Source organism: Stegodyphus dumicola, chromosome 1 (assembly GCF_044657685.1).
Source record: "Stegodyphus dumicola isolate Sdum_Otavi_A_Nest chromosome 1, ASM4465768v1".
Taxonomy (NCBI): Eukaryota; Metazoa; Arthropoda; class Arachnida; order Araneae; family Eresidae; genus Stegodyphus; species Stegodyphus dumicola.
Window position 1 is genome coordinate 140,095,127 of NC_140768.1, and position 13,126 is coordinate 140,108,252.

General features: G+C 31.7%; 1 protein-coding gene across 1 annotated transcript; it reads left to right on the top strand.

Moving 5' to 3' along the window:
• Positions 1-7,319: 7,319 nt before the first annotated feature.
• On the top strand, positions 7,320-12,352 carry LOC146999277 (prolyl hydroxylase EGLN3-like). The gene is made up of 3 exons (XM_085821411.1): positions 7,320-7,478; positions 10,485-10,624; positions 12,050-12,352. Exons 1-3 carry the CDS (start codon positions 7,362-7,364, stop codon positions 12,141-12,143), a joined length of 351 nt encoding a protein of 116 aa, XP_085677537.1. The 5' UTR covers positions 7,320-7,361; the 3' UTR covers positions 12,144-12,352.
• The last annotated feature ends 774 nt before the right edge of the window (positions 12,353-13,126 follow it).

Here is a 13,126-nt window from a genome sequence, read left to right on the forward strand (position 1 = left end):
CATTGCATCACAATGCTTAGAATCCTCTAGAGGCTCGGTGTTCGCGCCTTGAAACGACTGCCGTTTGCTTCTCAATGGCGTTCGCTTGCTTTTCGAATAGGAATGTTTATTTCTACCCGGATATAGATAAAGGGCTTCGAAACCACAGAGTTATTTTATTACTTAACAATACATGCACCTGCCCAGAATCGGAGCTCCAGAATCGGAAATTGACACAATCGAAAGTTTAAGTTTACTTTTATAAAATTGCTCTTACAGTCTACAAAAAATAATAAGCCGCATCCAATTCGAAGATTAAGGAACAACGCAGTCATCAACATTAACTAAAATAGATAATTATATAATTTTAGCTTGCACCGTCTGTTATACATTAAACGCACACGCGAAAATGTATTCTGCACACGCATGTGCGCGTGCACGTAAAGGTCTTACACGCACGCGTAAACGCCTATGCGCATGTGTCAACGCGGCGCATGCGCAGAAAGTTAGTATTTCGCTAATTCCTAATAATTCTCTAATTTAAAATGAACTGAATAGAGCATTAATTATAAATTGACTTATGTTTTTCGATTTAAAAGAAGCCAAAAAATCATGTCATATTTAAGAAAGTATTTTAGGAAGAAGCTCTATAAATAGAAAAGAAATAATGCATAATTTTAATATTAATAATACAATAAACTTTGATCTTAATTTTTGTACCTTAACCGAATAAAATCGAATTACCTTATTTTTTTTTTTTTCTAATGTAATTAACAAAAACTTGTGAAAATATTTCATTCAAATTAAACCATTCTGAGAAAACTGTCCTGTGAAAAGTATAGCATTTAATTCCGTTAAGAATGAAATGTTGTTTAAAAATATGTTGTTTTCACATACTTAGGACTCTGAAGTGTTGTAGAAAAAGAAAATATATACATTTATATGTATATTTACGACGTAATTACAAAATATTTACATCTGAACGCGTCAAATCCCATAGAACTCCATGGTAAATGACCCAATGTTTTGGTCACCACGTAGGGATCGCCGGTGCTTCAGAGCGGGGTACGGGAGAAACTTGTTTAGGGCGACTCCATCTTACTTCCTACCTCCATGATTTAAGCTAAAATTCCGAAACAAAAATAAAAAATTTAAGTAGCAAAAACGTTTCTAACCAAAAATATTTGAATATAAAGTTTCTAACCAAAAATATTTCACAAGAATCCATGTACAGAGAGATCTGTTTTAACTTAAAAAACATCGCAGACTTGCACAATCTATGCAGTGAAGGTATCTACGAACTATACACACCTCGCTTAAATAAATTAACATAATAACAATAAATTTGAAACAATATTATGTACACAGCATTCTGTTTAAACTTTAAAAAAAATCTAAAAATTGCACAATCTAGGCATTGCGCACTAATCAACAAAATAAACTAAAAAATAAATTATAAGCAATTCAAAAAACAACAATAATGGCAGAAATTCATACTAAAAAAACAATGAACATAACATTCTACAAAATAAGAACAACAATAAAATAAAATGCACTTACCGTGAATGAATGCTTCTTCAAACAGAAATATCAATTTCAAACATCACCAAAACAATTTCACCACAAATTTGTTGAAAAGATCTTCTCCCGTTTCAGAACAGCCATGGAAAATCATATAAACCACCAAATAAAACTAAAAATCGCATTTCCGATTATAAGTAGGCAACGTAGCTTTAACATGCCGCCACGTAATCTGTATAGTATTTATATAACAGCTAGACTCACTATCCGCAAAATTGATACAGTACAAAGTCTGTAATCCGGACTCGTCGGGACTTCGGCGATTCCAGATTATAGATCATCAATTTAAATCTGGAAAGATGACATGCAGAAATTATACAATTAAAAATATGAAACCGTAATTTATGAAATAAAGAGCAATTATGATCTAAAGCATATCAAATTTAAAAAAAAAAGCTTAATATTTTTTTGTTTACTTTATTAAACATTTCTTTCAATGTAAGTTGTTTAAGCTGTTTCGATTTTTGTGCTAATATTTTCTCTTTAATTCTCTCTTCTATAAACAGTATCTCTTCTCTTTACGCGCATGTGTAGCGGATGCGTGCATTACGCATGTGCATAAAGTTTGTAGCTTTGAGGTCCGGATTATAGATCATTCCGGATTATGGACATCCGGATTAAAGATTTTGTACTGTACTATCTTTCACAAATAAATTTTTAAAACCTTCTTCTCCTAAATCCTTGTAGAATTTCTAGCCACCCGAAAAAATAGTTGTACCAGGCATGCAACTAAAATTTTGCCAACACATCTTTCATTGTATCATAAACCATTTCAAACCACCCACCATTTGAACCAACCAGCAACTAAAACCACTACAGTTAAATTCATGTTCCCACGTAAAAAGGGTTGCCATAAAAATGAACATCGCCCCCAAAACCATCGCAGAACATGCAATCACACCAAAAACCAGCGCAAAACACATATCGCCATATTTGGACACCTGAGGGCGTATATAAAAGTAGTATTCTGATTAATATTCTTCAGTAGTTTGACAGCCCACAATGTGCTTTGGTCTTCTTAGAATTTCATTCCAGGGTGTTCTGTTGTTGAATTTGTCTTCCGGTTAATGACCTTTATGTTAGACAATTCCCTTTCCAGACAGTTTAGGCATCTGAGTTTCACTCTTCCTCTTGGTAGTTCTATTTTTGGGCATTCTGATTATGTGATCTGCCCATTTTAATCTTTGGGTGCTGATAAAAATTTATGTCTGGATACCCATATATTCTGTAGATTTCTGTATTGGTTCATCTTCTTCAAATGCCATCTATCTGAATAATTTCAACAATGCTTCTAGAAATCTTTTTCTCAAAGACTGCAAGTATTTCATCCTTTTAAGCCAGAGCCCAATTTCCAGTTCTGTATGTCAAAACAGGTCTAATTAAACATTTTTAAACTGTCAGCTTAGTTGTTCCTATGATAAAGTTCGATCTCCAATACTTCTGTAAAGCAAAGAAACATCGATTAGCAACGGTTACTTTGTTACAAATTTAATTACAGGGCTAAGATATGTGAAACACTCAACAACTTCAAACTTATATCTATCAGTTTCTAAGAAAGAATGATTAAATTTGGATTTCCTGCATGTCACGTATTTAGCTTTTGTTTGGTTGATGCATTTATCTCTTTCAGCATCCAGTGAGGGAAATGGCTATTTGAGTGCTTCAGAAGTTCTAGTAGTGATGTCAGTATCGTCCGAAAATGCAAGCATTTTTATTGATTTGTTAAAAATACCTCTCCTACTATTTATTTTTGAATCATTAATAATTTTTTGAAGAGCTAAATTAAAGAAGAGACAAGCCAAAGCATTGCTCCATCTTAAACCATTTGTAAGAAGAATTAGTTCTGAAACATTATTCTATATCTCTACTCTTAGTTTGGTCCATGTTAAGGTAATGGTAACAAATTTAACAAGCTTTTCAAGGATATTAAATTCCCTCATGGAATTGGGCCCACCAGCGGCCGAGTGGTAAAGACGCTGAACACTGGTAGTTCAGTTTGAGGTTCAAATCCCGCGAACGGGGTGGCTGCATGGGTGTTATTGTGTTTTTTCCCATGTATAACGTGTATACGAGCCAGTTTCCCTTAGAAAGTCCTCCACGAAGGCATCCCTTCCCTTAGGCAGATAGCCCTCGTGTGCTTTGCCATGACTCAACACACCACACCATCCCACGAACGCACAAGGTCAACGGTTTCGCAACAGCAAAAAGTATCCGATTGGCGACAGTCTTCTTCTCCCCCCTGCAACGAAAAGCGCATGTGGTCTTACAAATAGACATAATAAAACGAAGATTCCGACCGCATTATTGTGGTTTTCCCCATGTATAACGTGTATACGAGCCAGTTTCCCTTAGAAAGTCCTCTACAAAGGCATCCCTCCCTTTAGGCACATAGTCCTCGTGTGCTTTGCCATGATTGAATAATTCAACCCTCATGGAATCATTAGGTATTTTCCTATTAACATTTGTTTATCAGCAGAGCCTCCTTTACGGAAGCCATTTCATAGTCATCAATTATATTATCTATAAAAATTACTAATCTGTAAAAAAGAGTACAGTAGAAAGTCTGTAATTGTCCGTACTCGTTGTGACTTCGGTGATTCCGAATTAGGGTTTTTTCGGATTATAGATCATCAATTTAAATCTGGTAAAATGGCATGCAGAAATTATACAATTAAAAATATGAAACTGTAATTTATGAAGTAAAGAACAATTATGATCTAAAGGGTATCAAATTTTACAAAAAAAGCTTAAAGCTGAACAAATTTCTTTCACGGTGCCATATTACTATCTAAATTTTTTGTCTACATTTTGAACTTTAAGCCTAAAATGTCTCCAAAAATGCAGTTTTCGCACATGCAAAAATCGCGTTTTGAACACACAATTTAAGCTAAAAATCCGAAACAAAAACAAAAAATTTAGATAGCAAAAACGTAAAGTTTCTAACCAAAAATATTTGACAATAATCGATGCACACAGCGATATGTTTTAACTTAAAAAAATCTACAAATTGCACAATCTAGGCAGCAAAGGAATCTACGAACTATGCACACCTCGCTTAAATAAATTAACATAACAATAAATTTCAAAGAATACCATATACACAGCATTCTGTTTAAACTTAAAAAAAATCTACGAATTGCACAATCTAGGCATTGTGCACAAATCAACAAATAATTCAAAAAACAACAATAACAACAGAAATTCATAGTAAAAAAACAATGAACATAACATTCTACAAAATAAAGTGCACTTACCATAATAAACGCTTCTTTAGACAGCAGAACATAGCTTTAACATGTTGCCATGTAATCTCTATGGTATTTATATGACAGTCAGACTCGCTATCCACAAAATTCATACTATGGTTCACAGATAATCGTTCAAAAGGATTTAGGATTTTACTTTGCGCACAATCTAAAATACGTGACTGAAATCTTGCCACCACGTCTCTCATTGCAACATAGGCCATTTCAAAACACGCATGACACAATTCAATGAGCAAGAGTAAATTTCAACATCAAAAGGGTAGCCATACAAACAACATCATGCCCAAAACCATAGTACAACACGCAATCGTGCCAAAAACCAGCGCAGAACACATATCACCACATTTGGTGATCTTAGGTCGTGTATAAGAGTAGAGCCCATTTTATTTTCTGTAACAAGCTCACTTTCTATACCAAACCAATACTGATTAATATATCTAAAAAATAAATAAATAAATAAAAATTAAACTTGATAAAATAAAATACTTATTTTAATGAAATATTTCATGCTGAAAAAAGAAAAATAATTAAATTTATATTCCTTTCTTTAGCATTATTTTAGTGTAATTTTTAACTTGAGGTTTTCTATTTTGTGAAGATTGTGACTTAACATCATACAAGATAATTTTCAGTAATTATGAATAATTATTATATTGTGATATTTTCTATAATATATTCAAAATTCAGTTTTTATATATACAATAAGTTTTATAATGTATTTAAAGCAGATTTTTAAGTGCCAGTAATAAAATTGTAAGGTCTCAAATTATTTAATATGCAAATTTCTATTCTAAAATCCAGTACTTGCATGCTGTTGCAACCAGTTTATTAGAAGTTGCCAAATTTTCAGAATGTAATGAACTTTGGCAACCATGTGCATAATGATTTTTCTGGCAATCATGCTTATAACAATATTTTAAACAAGCAAGATCTCCATTTTTGCATATGCTCTTTTTGTTGTATTCCAGCAGCTTTTATAAACAAATCGTGATATTTTATGCCTTAAATTTTAAAATATGCACTTGTGGAATTTGCCAGCAATGGAAAAAACTGCAGTAAAATTTCTTCAGGGACACTGAATTTGGATACAAAATCTCTAATGGGAACAATGAGGAGAAGAAGCATTTGGTAGATAGCCAGTGTTACTGGAGATAATGCAATGCCATACCTCTGATTTTTTTTTATTTTTTATGTGAAAACAGATCATTGTATAATTAAGATACAATAATACGCAGGACAAGTATTAATTTAGAAGTCAAACAACAAAAATCAGCATTATATTTTCAAATTTTCACAGGACTAGTTTTGATGGTTTTACCAAACCATCATCCTCAGCTGCAAAAAGTGCTGGTGCCATCTGTTGATGAAATGAGAACTAAAACATGATTTTCTGAAAGGCTGAAGGCAAAGATGGATTGAAATTAGGGTCATTAACTTGAACAGAAATATTTTTTTGAATGTGAAATGCCTCTAGAAAATCCAATTCACCAATGGAAGATGTTTTTTTGAATAATTTTATCTGCAGAAAAATTGAAAGTGTGATTTTCGGAACAACAATGCTGGGCAACAGAAGACTTCTGTGTTTCCTTTTTTCTAACATATGCCTTATGTTTCCTTAATGTGAAATTTTAAGGCTCTCTTAGTTTGACAAATGTAAATTAAACCACACTGGCAAGGAATCCTGTAAATACCCCATTAATTCATGTCCGGAATGCGGTCCTTCAGTATGGAACTCGGAATTTTATTGATGGGAGAATAAATGACCCGAAAGTTAAATTTCTGTAAAATAGGTGCACTGCAGTTTTATAGCTAATTGATGGAAAGAAGGGAATGACAACAGAATTCTTATAATCTCCTAAAACAAGAGCATGCCTTTTGGAGATGAGAATTTTTTAACTGCTTGATTAATAATGTTGGGTGAAAACTTAACTCCTGTCCAGTCTTTCTTATCTTATCTAATCTAATCACTATGTCTTATCTCGTTCATTTGCGCTTTTTGCAGCTGAGGATGATGGTTCGTTAAAACCATCGAAACTAGTCCTGTGAAAATTTGAAAATATAATGCTGATTTTTGTTGTTAGACTTCTAAATTAATAGATCGTTGTATACTTAGGGAGAAGAATAGAGAAAAAGAATTACATAAATATTTGGGGGAAAATGAATTTTATTTCTTAAAAATTAAAATCTGTGTTTTAAATTGCTAAAGTATGTTTCCTTTTCATATACTGATAATATTTGCCAACTTACAATAAATATCGATAGTTTGATCATCTTTTTTAAAAAAAAGTCGTGAAAACCTCCAACTTGCTGCTGGTAAGTAACATTTATATTTTCATTTGTAAAAAATCACCAAACTGCACCAAAATGGTTGTGTTAGTACCTAAAGTCCTTGATTTTTCAATGTTTATACAAAGCTATACTAAAAAAAATATTCTTTGACTTAAAGATTCATATATTTATGTATTAATTAGATGTGGTGATTAGCTAAGTAACTCATTAACTATAAATGCTGAAAATTTCTTCTCTTTACAGGCTATGATAGCCTGCTATCCTGGTGATGGTACTTATTATAAGAAACACATTGACAACCCTCATAAAGATGGCAGATGCATAACTTGCATTTATTATTTAAATAAAAACTGGGATGTAAAGGTATGTCTATTTTTATATCACATTAAATTCTTTCTTAAATGCCCTTTTGTTTTTGTTAATATATTATTATAGGGACAGACTTTAAGGGATTAAATGCAGTATTATGATGATCATTTTAAAATTCTGAATTCATCAGGTAGGATAAAACAAGGCTGAATTAAGACTTCAAGAAACCCTAAGCACTTAAAAGATTTTGATTCCCCTCCATACATTTTATAATACTAATACTTTTACCCCTTTCTTTTCTTATGATCTTGGTTTAACAGCACATATGTTCCATGGTAAAAGCAGCAATGGAAAATTTCTGCGGTGCTATTGTTTCTTGGTCTTTAAGTACCTTTTTACATTGCCCTCTTTTCTTGATGCCCTAATAAGCATGTGTCTATTTTGCTTAATGATTAGTACAGCCCTGAGATCAAATTTCAGAAATGCAAGTTACAGTAAGAGGTAATAAGTGCTATTTAAAAGCTTAAATACTTTCAGTGGATGATAAATAAATAATAATACTTAAATTTAACAAATGCTAAGTTTATAGACACCTTTGCAAAAGCTATACCAGAATAAAATATTTAAAATACATTATTTAAATAAGAAATAATCTTAATATCATATCCTGTGAAAAGAGAATTGGGCAATGATTGATTATAGGACGAATGACTGGTTACAGAATGCTGTAATCAAAATTAATCAGAAGTTCAAAATCATTCAAACATGTGATAATTTGGTCTCTCAAAGTTCATTTTACCAGCGAAATATAAACCACAAAATGATAAAAATGATTTAATTCCAGTCTTGAGTGAATGGATGTTTCTAATATTGTAAGGATACTTCATTATCAGAATGTACAATAAAAGTCCGAGATTCAGAATTATCAGATCAGGACTTTGGTGATTTCGGAAATCTCCAGGTTTTAGATTATTAGTTTAAATCTGGTAAGATGATGTTTTGACATTTGGGCTTTATGTATTGTTTTTAGGTCAGAAAAAAAAAAAAAAAAATGCTATATTCCCACAGAGTAGGTACAGCCGATGTCAAAATTTAGGGGCAGCAAAAATTTTAGAATTCAGAGCACTGCAGCAACAATTAGTGGTAGAATTAAGGGCAGCAAAATTTTTAGAAATTTAGGGAGGTTCAGAGCACCAGAATTTAAGATCCATAAAGATCTCAGCACTGGCTGGCAAAATGTATAGCCCAAGCCTTGTTGTTCCCCTGTAATCACTCAAATGCCAAAAGCATGATCCTGACTGAATACATTGTTATTGGCCATTGTAAAACTCCAGAGCCAGCAGGTGTTTAAAAGTGATATGCAGGAATTGCCGTTAGTTCGGAGGAAAATCATATTTATATAGCACACCTGCTTCCTTTTGTTCTATTCTCCATTCCTTGACTTTGTAAAGAAAGGGGAATTTTTTCATTGCTTTATTTTATTTATTTACTTTCTGGCTTGTGAAAGTCATCCGGAGGTTTGGATATTGAATGTCTGAATTTCAGACTTAGTATTAGACACACTTTTATTGATGCTTTTATACAAGTCAGCCTTTATTCTCCATGGCACACCTTTATAAAGGTGCACTAGATTAAAAGTGTCTGCAACCTTTATGAAGATAAATTTTTAACTTGAAGGGGGGAGCAACATTCATAAAAGTGCCAGTGCGATCCTGTGTATTATAATAACTAGAAGAAGCTGAATTCTGGTCTAAAACCAAGGATATAAACTCTTGCATAAGGTGGGGTGTCAGGTGCAATATTGATGTTATATAATTCTAAGTATAGTGCACCTGGGACAACATGACTGATGAGATTAGCCATTCTTGAGAAATGGCTAAGCAAGATTCTGGCCATTTTGAGCAAAAATAAAAATGCCTTTATGATAGTAGAATTCTAATAAAGTATGGATATTGTAACATGGGGATGCTGCAAATCTGCACGGCTAAAAGTTCTTTCCAGAACTGCGTGGTAGAAAAATAAGACCTTTGGTTTGTGTTACTTAAGAACCACTTAGTCAAAACTGAAACAGAATTTAGGCAAAAAAGCTTCATATGCTTGCCCTAAATTAAATTAGTTAACTTTATTTTGAATTAGAGAGATATTTTTTGAAAGAATATGCATATGTATCATTACAGATTTGTTAACAAATACTGTAGTTACTCGTGTGTTTTACCCTTTTCATATTTTTCGTCCCAGTATTTTAACACAAGATTTTGAAAATTTTTTTAATATTCATGTAATTTTCCACTTCCTCAAGGTGTTCAGAAAGCAAGCTCCTTAAATTTTGCAATAGATTGATCCACATAGTAGTTGTCTTATTAATGACTTGCTTATGGATTTTGGGTACATGGGCTGCAACTGATGAAACAAGAGCTAAAAAAAGCAGTGTTATCTAATGCTGTTGGTGATTCTGAAGATCACTGTATGTGGGAAGAAGCCTGAATGGTGATGATGAGACAACTTTCACACTCTAGCAGATGACACAGACAGAAGTTCCAGCAGCAGTGGATGATTTGAGGTGTACGAAGTAGCAGTGGACTACAATAATAGTGAGTGAGATTCAAGAAAGAGGCAGGGAAATAGAAATGAAGATATTTTATTAGGTATTGTAATGTTAATGTGACTGTGTATTCCTATTTGAAATTAAGTTTCTTTTAAATAAGTACTCCCTATTGTTTATGGATATTTTGCATTTGCTATGGTCTTACTCTAACTGTATCCTTCAGATTAAATTATTTTCATAATTTTTGTATCATAAAATTAGTAAAAACAGGGCAGAAAATACACAAGTACTGTAATTTATTTAAACTAGTAAAAATTAATTACAGATTTAATGAATAATGATATTGTTTTAAAATAGTTGATTACCTGTATTTGATTTTTGCCTCAGAAAACAGACTTTTATTTATCACATGCATCATACAATATTTTACAGGCTTTATTGAAAATTTATCTACATCATTAATAAAATAAAAATACACATCATATTCTAAATCTAATCTATGCATTTCTTTGTAGCAACATGGTGGTTTGCTTAGAATGTTCCCAGCAGCCCATGATTCTCAGGTGGCCAATATTGAACCAATATTTGATCGAATGCTTTTCTTTTGGTCAGATAAAAGGAATCCTCATGAAGTGTTACCGTCTTTTGCCACAAGGTAGTTTTTCTGAAACTTTTAACTTAAGCAAAATAATTAATTACCTTTAATCCTCAGAGTAGAATGATTGCTTTTATATAGTAATGAAATTTATTGTCTTTTTGTTGTTTCTTATTTTCTTTAATGATCTAAATATCTTCATAATGAATAGGAGTTTATGGAAATGAAGAGTAAAATAAGTAATTATACAATCTAGCTGATAACTGCTATGTAAGTTTTTCATAAGCAAATCCAAAAAGCCATGTTCCTCAGAGGTCAATAGAATCAATTTCTGTATCTTTAATGGTCTTTACGTTGTACCTTTGGGGCTGTAACTATGCAACAAAATTTAGCAGATATTTAGGAATATATCTCAGAATAATAAACACTGGTTACTGCATGATTCTTGCAGAATTAGTTTTCAAACAATCTTTATATGAAGATAATCCTAAAATAGCTTGAAGTATGGAATTACCGATACATTTGGTAAATAATAATAAAATTTGTTAACATAGCCACAAGTTGTAGAAACAGACCTTATATGGCACTGCTAAACTGCTAAAGAAGGTAAAAATACATACCTTTTAATTAATTTTTTGTGACAGTTTATATTAAAAACATCCCCCCCCCCAACTGATACATTCACTTGAGGACAAGACAATATAGTCCTTGAAAAATTTCCTCAATAAACTGAAAACTGGTGCTCTCTCTGGTCTTATAGTTTTCTCTCGTCCATCGGAGAAATTTCTAGCAGTTTCGATTTCTCGAAATTGTCGGAAGGCATACATGGTTACAGTTACACAGAAATAAGACCCAAATGTTGCCGAGCTTGGCAGCTTCTTACCAAAAATGAGTTGCGATAACCATCGCTAGCTTGGCACGTCATTTACCTAAGTGTTAAATGCACTTATTCCTCTACCCCTAATTTTATAGTGATGCTCTGTATTCTGAGGTTTTTCATACCACTTATACAAGAGATACTACAATTTATGTATAATTTCCTTGATTACCTTTGATGGTAAATTTTTTAATTATTCTCTCAAGAAGTCATTTAGACAAGAAAATGCAGGGAAATTTAATACCAACTTAAATGTGGAAAGAAATAATAATAATAATAATAAAATAATAAAAAATTGGTGATAATAAGTACAGTAATTTCAGCTGCTAAATATGTAATAATTGCTGTGACTAGTATCTTAAATTAATTGCCAAGTAATTTATGTTTTAATGATTTTTAAAGAGTACTGTATATGTTTAGTATTACTAAAATGCTGCCAATTATTCCATAAATAATCAAATTATCATAGAAATTGTAAAATTTCATATTTTTTACATTTTTATCCATTAATAATTTTTTCTATCTAATATGAAATCCCTGTTTTATATTTTGTTGGATGAATTATTTTAATATAACTGAGTTAATAACATAAATATGCTTTTTTAAAGGTTTGCTATAACGGTTTGGTACTTCGATGCAGATGAACGAGATAGAGCTTTAGCAATGTCAAGAAGTAGAGCAAGGACAAATTTTATGAACTAGATACTTGTTACTATTATAAATGTATTTCCTCAAATTATAATTTGCAGAATGTTATTACTGCAATATGTGTGTAACAATGTTAAAATTTCTATATATTTTATATAACTGATATTTATTGCATTTTTTATATACCACAGACAAAAATATAAGCTTTTATGTTACTCAGTGTGTAATAAATTTTGTTGGAATAAAGTACTTTCGTCTCAAAATGGCATTTTATAAAATTCATGGACATTTGAAATACCAAAGCATATTTTGTGATATTGTGCCTATTTTATATTTTACTAGCAGTATACCTATTTTTTATACAGAAGAAAAAAAGAAAAGTATTTCCATATAAAATACAAAGCACTAGAAAAGTCTACAAAGGAGAGACTGGAAAAAGCAATGCAGTACAAAGTCCAAAATCCGGATCGCCAGCAACCTTTTTCTTTTTTTAGAAACTACTAATATGTAGGCTTTGCACTTGCATTTTTTTATATTTCCATATAAAACACCTCCATATTAAAGAAAGAATAACTTATTATTACACCTACTGAATAATTTATATATGATGCCTGGAGAATCCTACTGTTTATTTATTTATTATTATTATTGCTTTCATCACAGCATGATTATCAATACACGCCAGCTTGAGAAATGACTCGTATAGCAATGTCTAAAAAAATTTTTTTTAATATTAATAACTGAGTACCAATTTAGGAAGGTGTTTGGTAGCAGAATTTGCAATTAATATGCTATGTGATGTGTCCTAGAGCCAATAGTTTAATTTAGCTTATTAAAGCCTATCTTTCTGTGAATAAATGGTAGCAGAAATTAGACTATCTAATTATCAGTATTTCAGACCTGCAGTGGGTGCAAAATGTTCAGCAATGGCCATGGAAAAACCTGAAATATATGTGGGATATTCATTCCAGACTGGGATAAAGACTTGTGTGGGAAATAAGCGTAAGTATAATAAATAAATAAACTAATACAATTAG

Excerpts from the sequence above, each read along its gene's own strand:
- LOC146999277 (XM_085821411.1), top strand. The coding sequence starts at position 7,362 with ATGATAGCCTGCTATCCTGGTGATGGTACTTATTATAAGAAACACATT. Across the intron at positions 7,479-10,484 it reads ATAAAAACTGGGATGTAAAG|CAACATGGTGGTTTGCTTAG; the intron begins GTATGTCTATTT and ends ATTTCTTTGTAG. Across the intron at positions 10,625-12,049 it reads TTACCGTCTTTTGCCACAAG|GTTTGCTATAACGGTTTGGT; the intron begins GTAGTTTTTCTG and ends GCTTTTTTAAAG.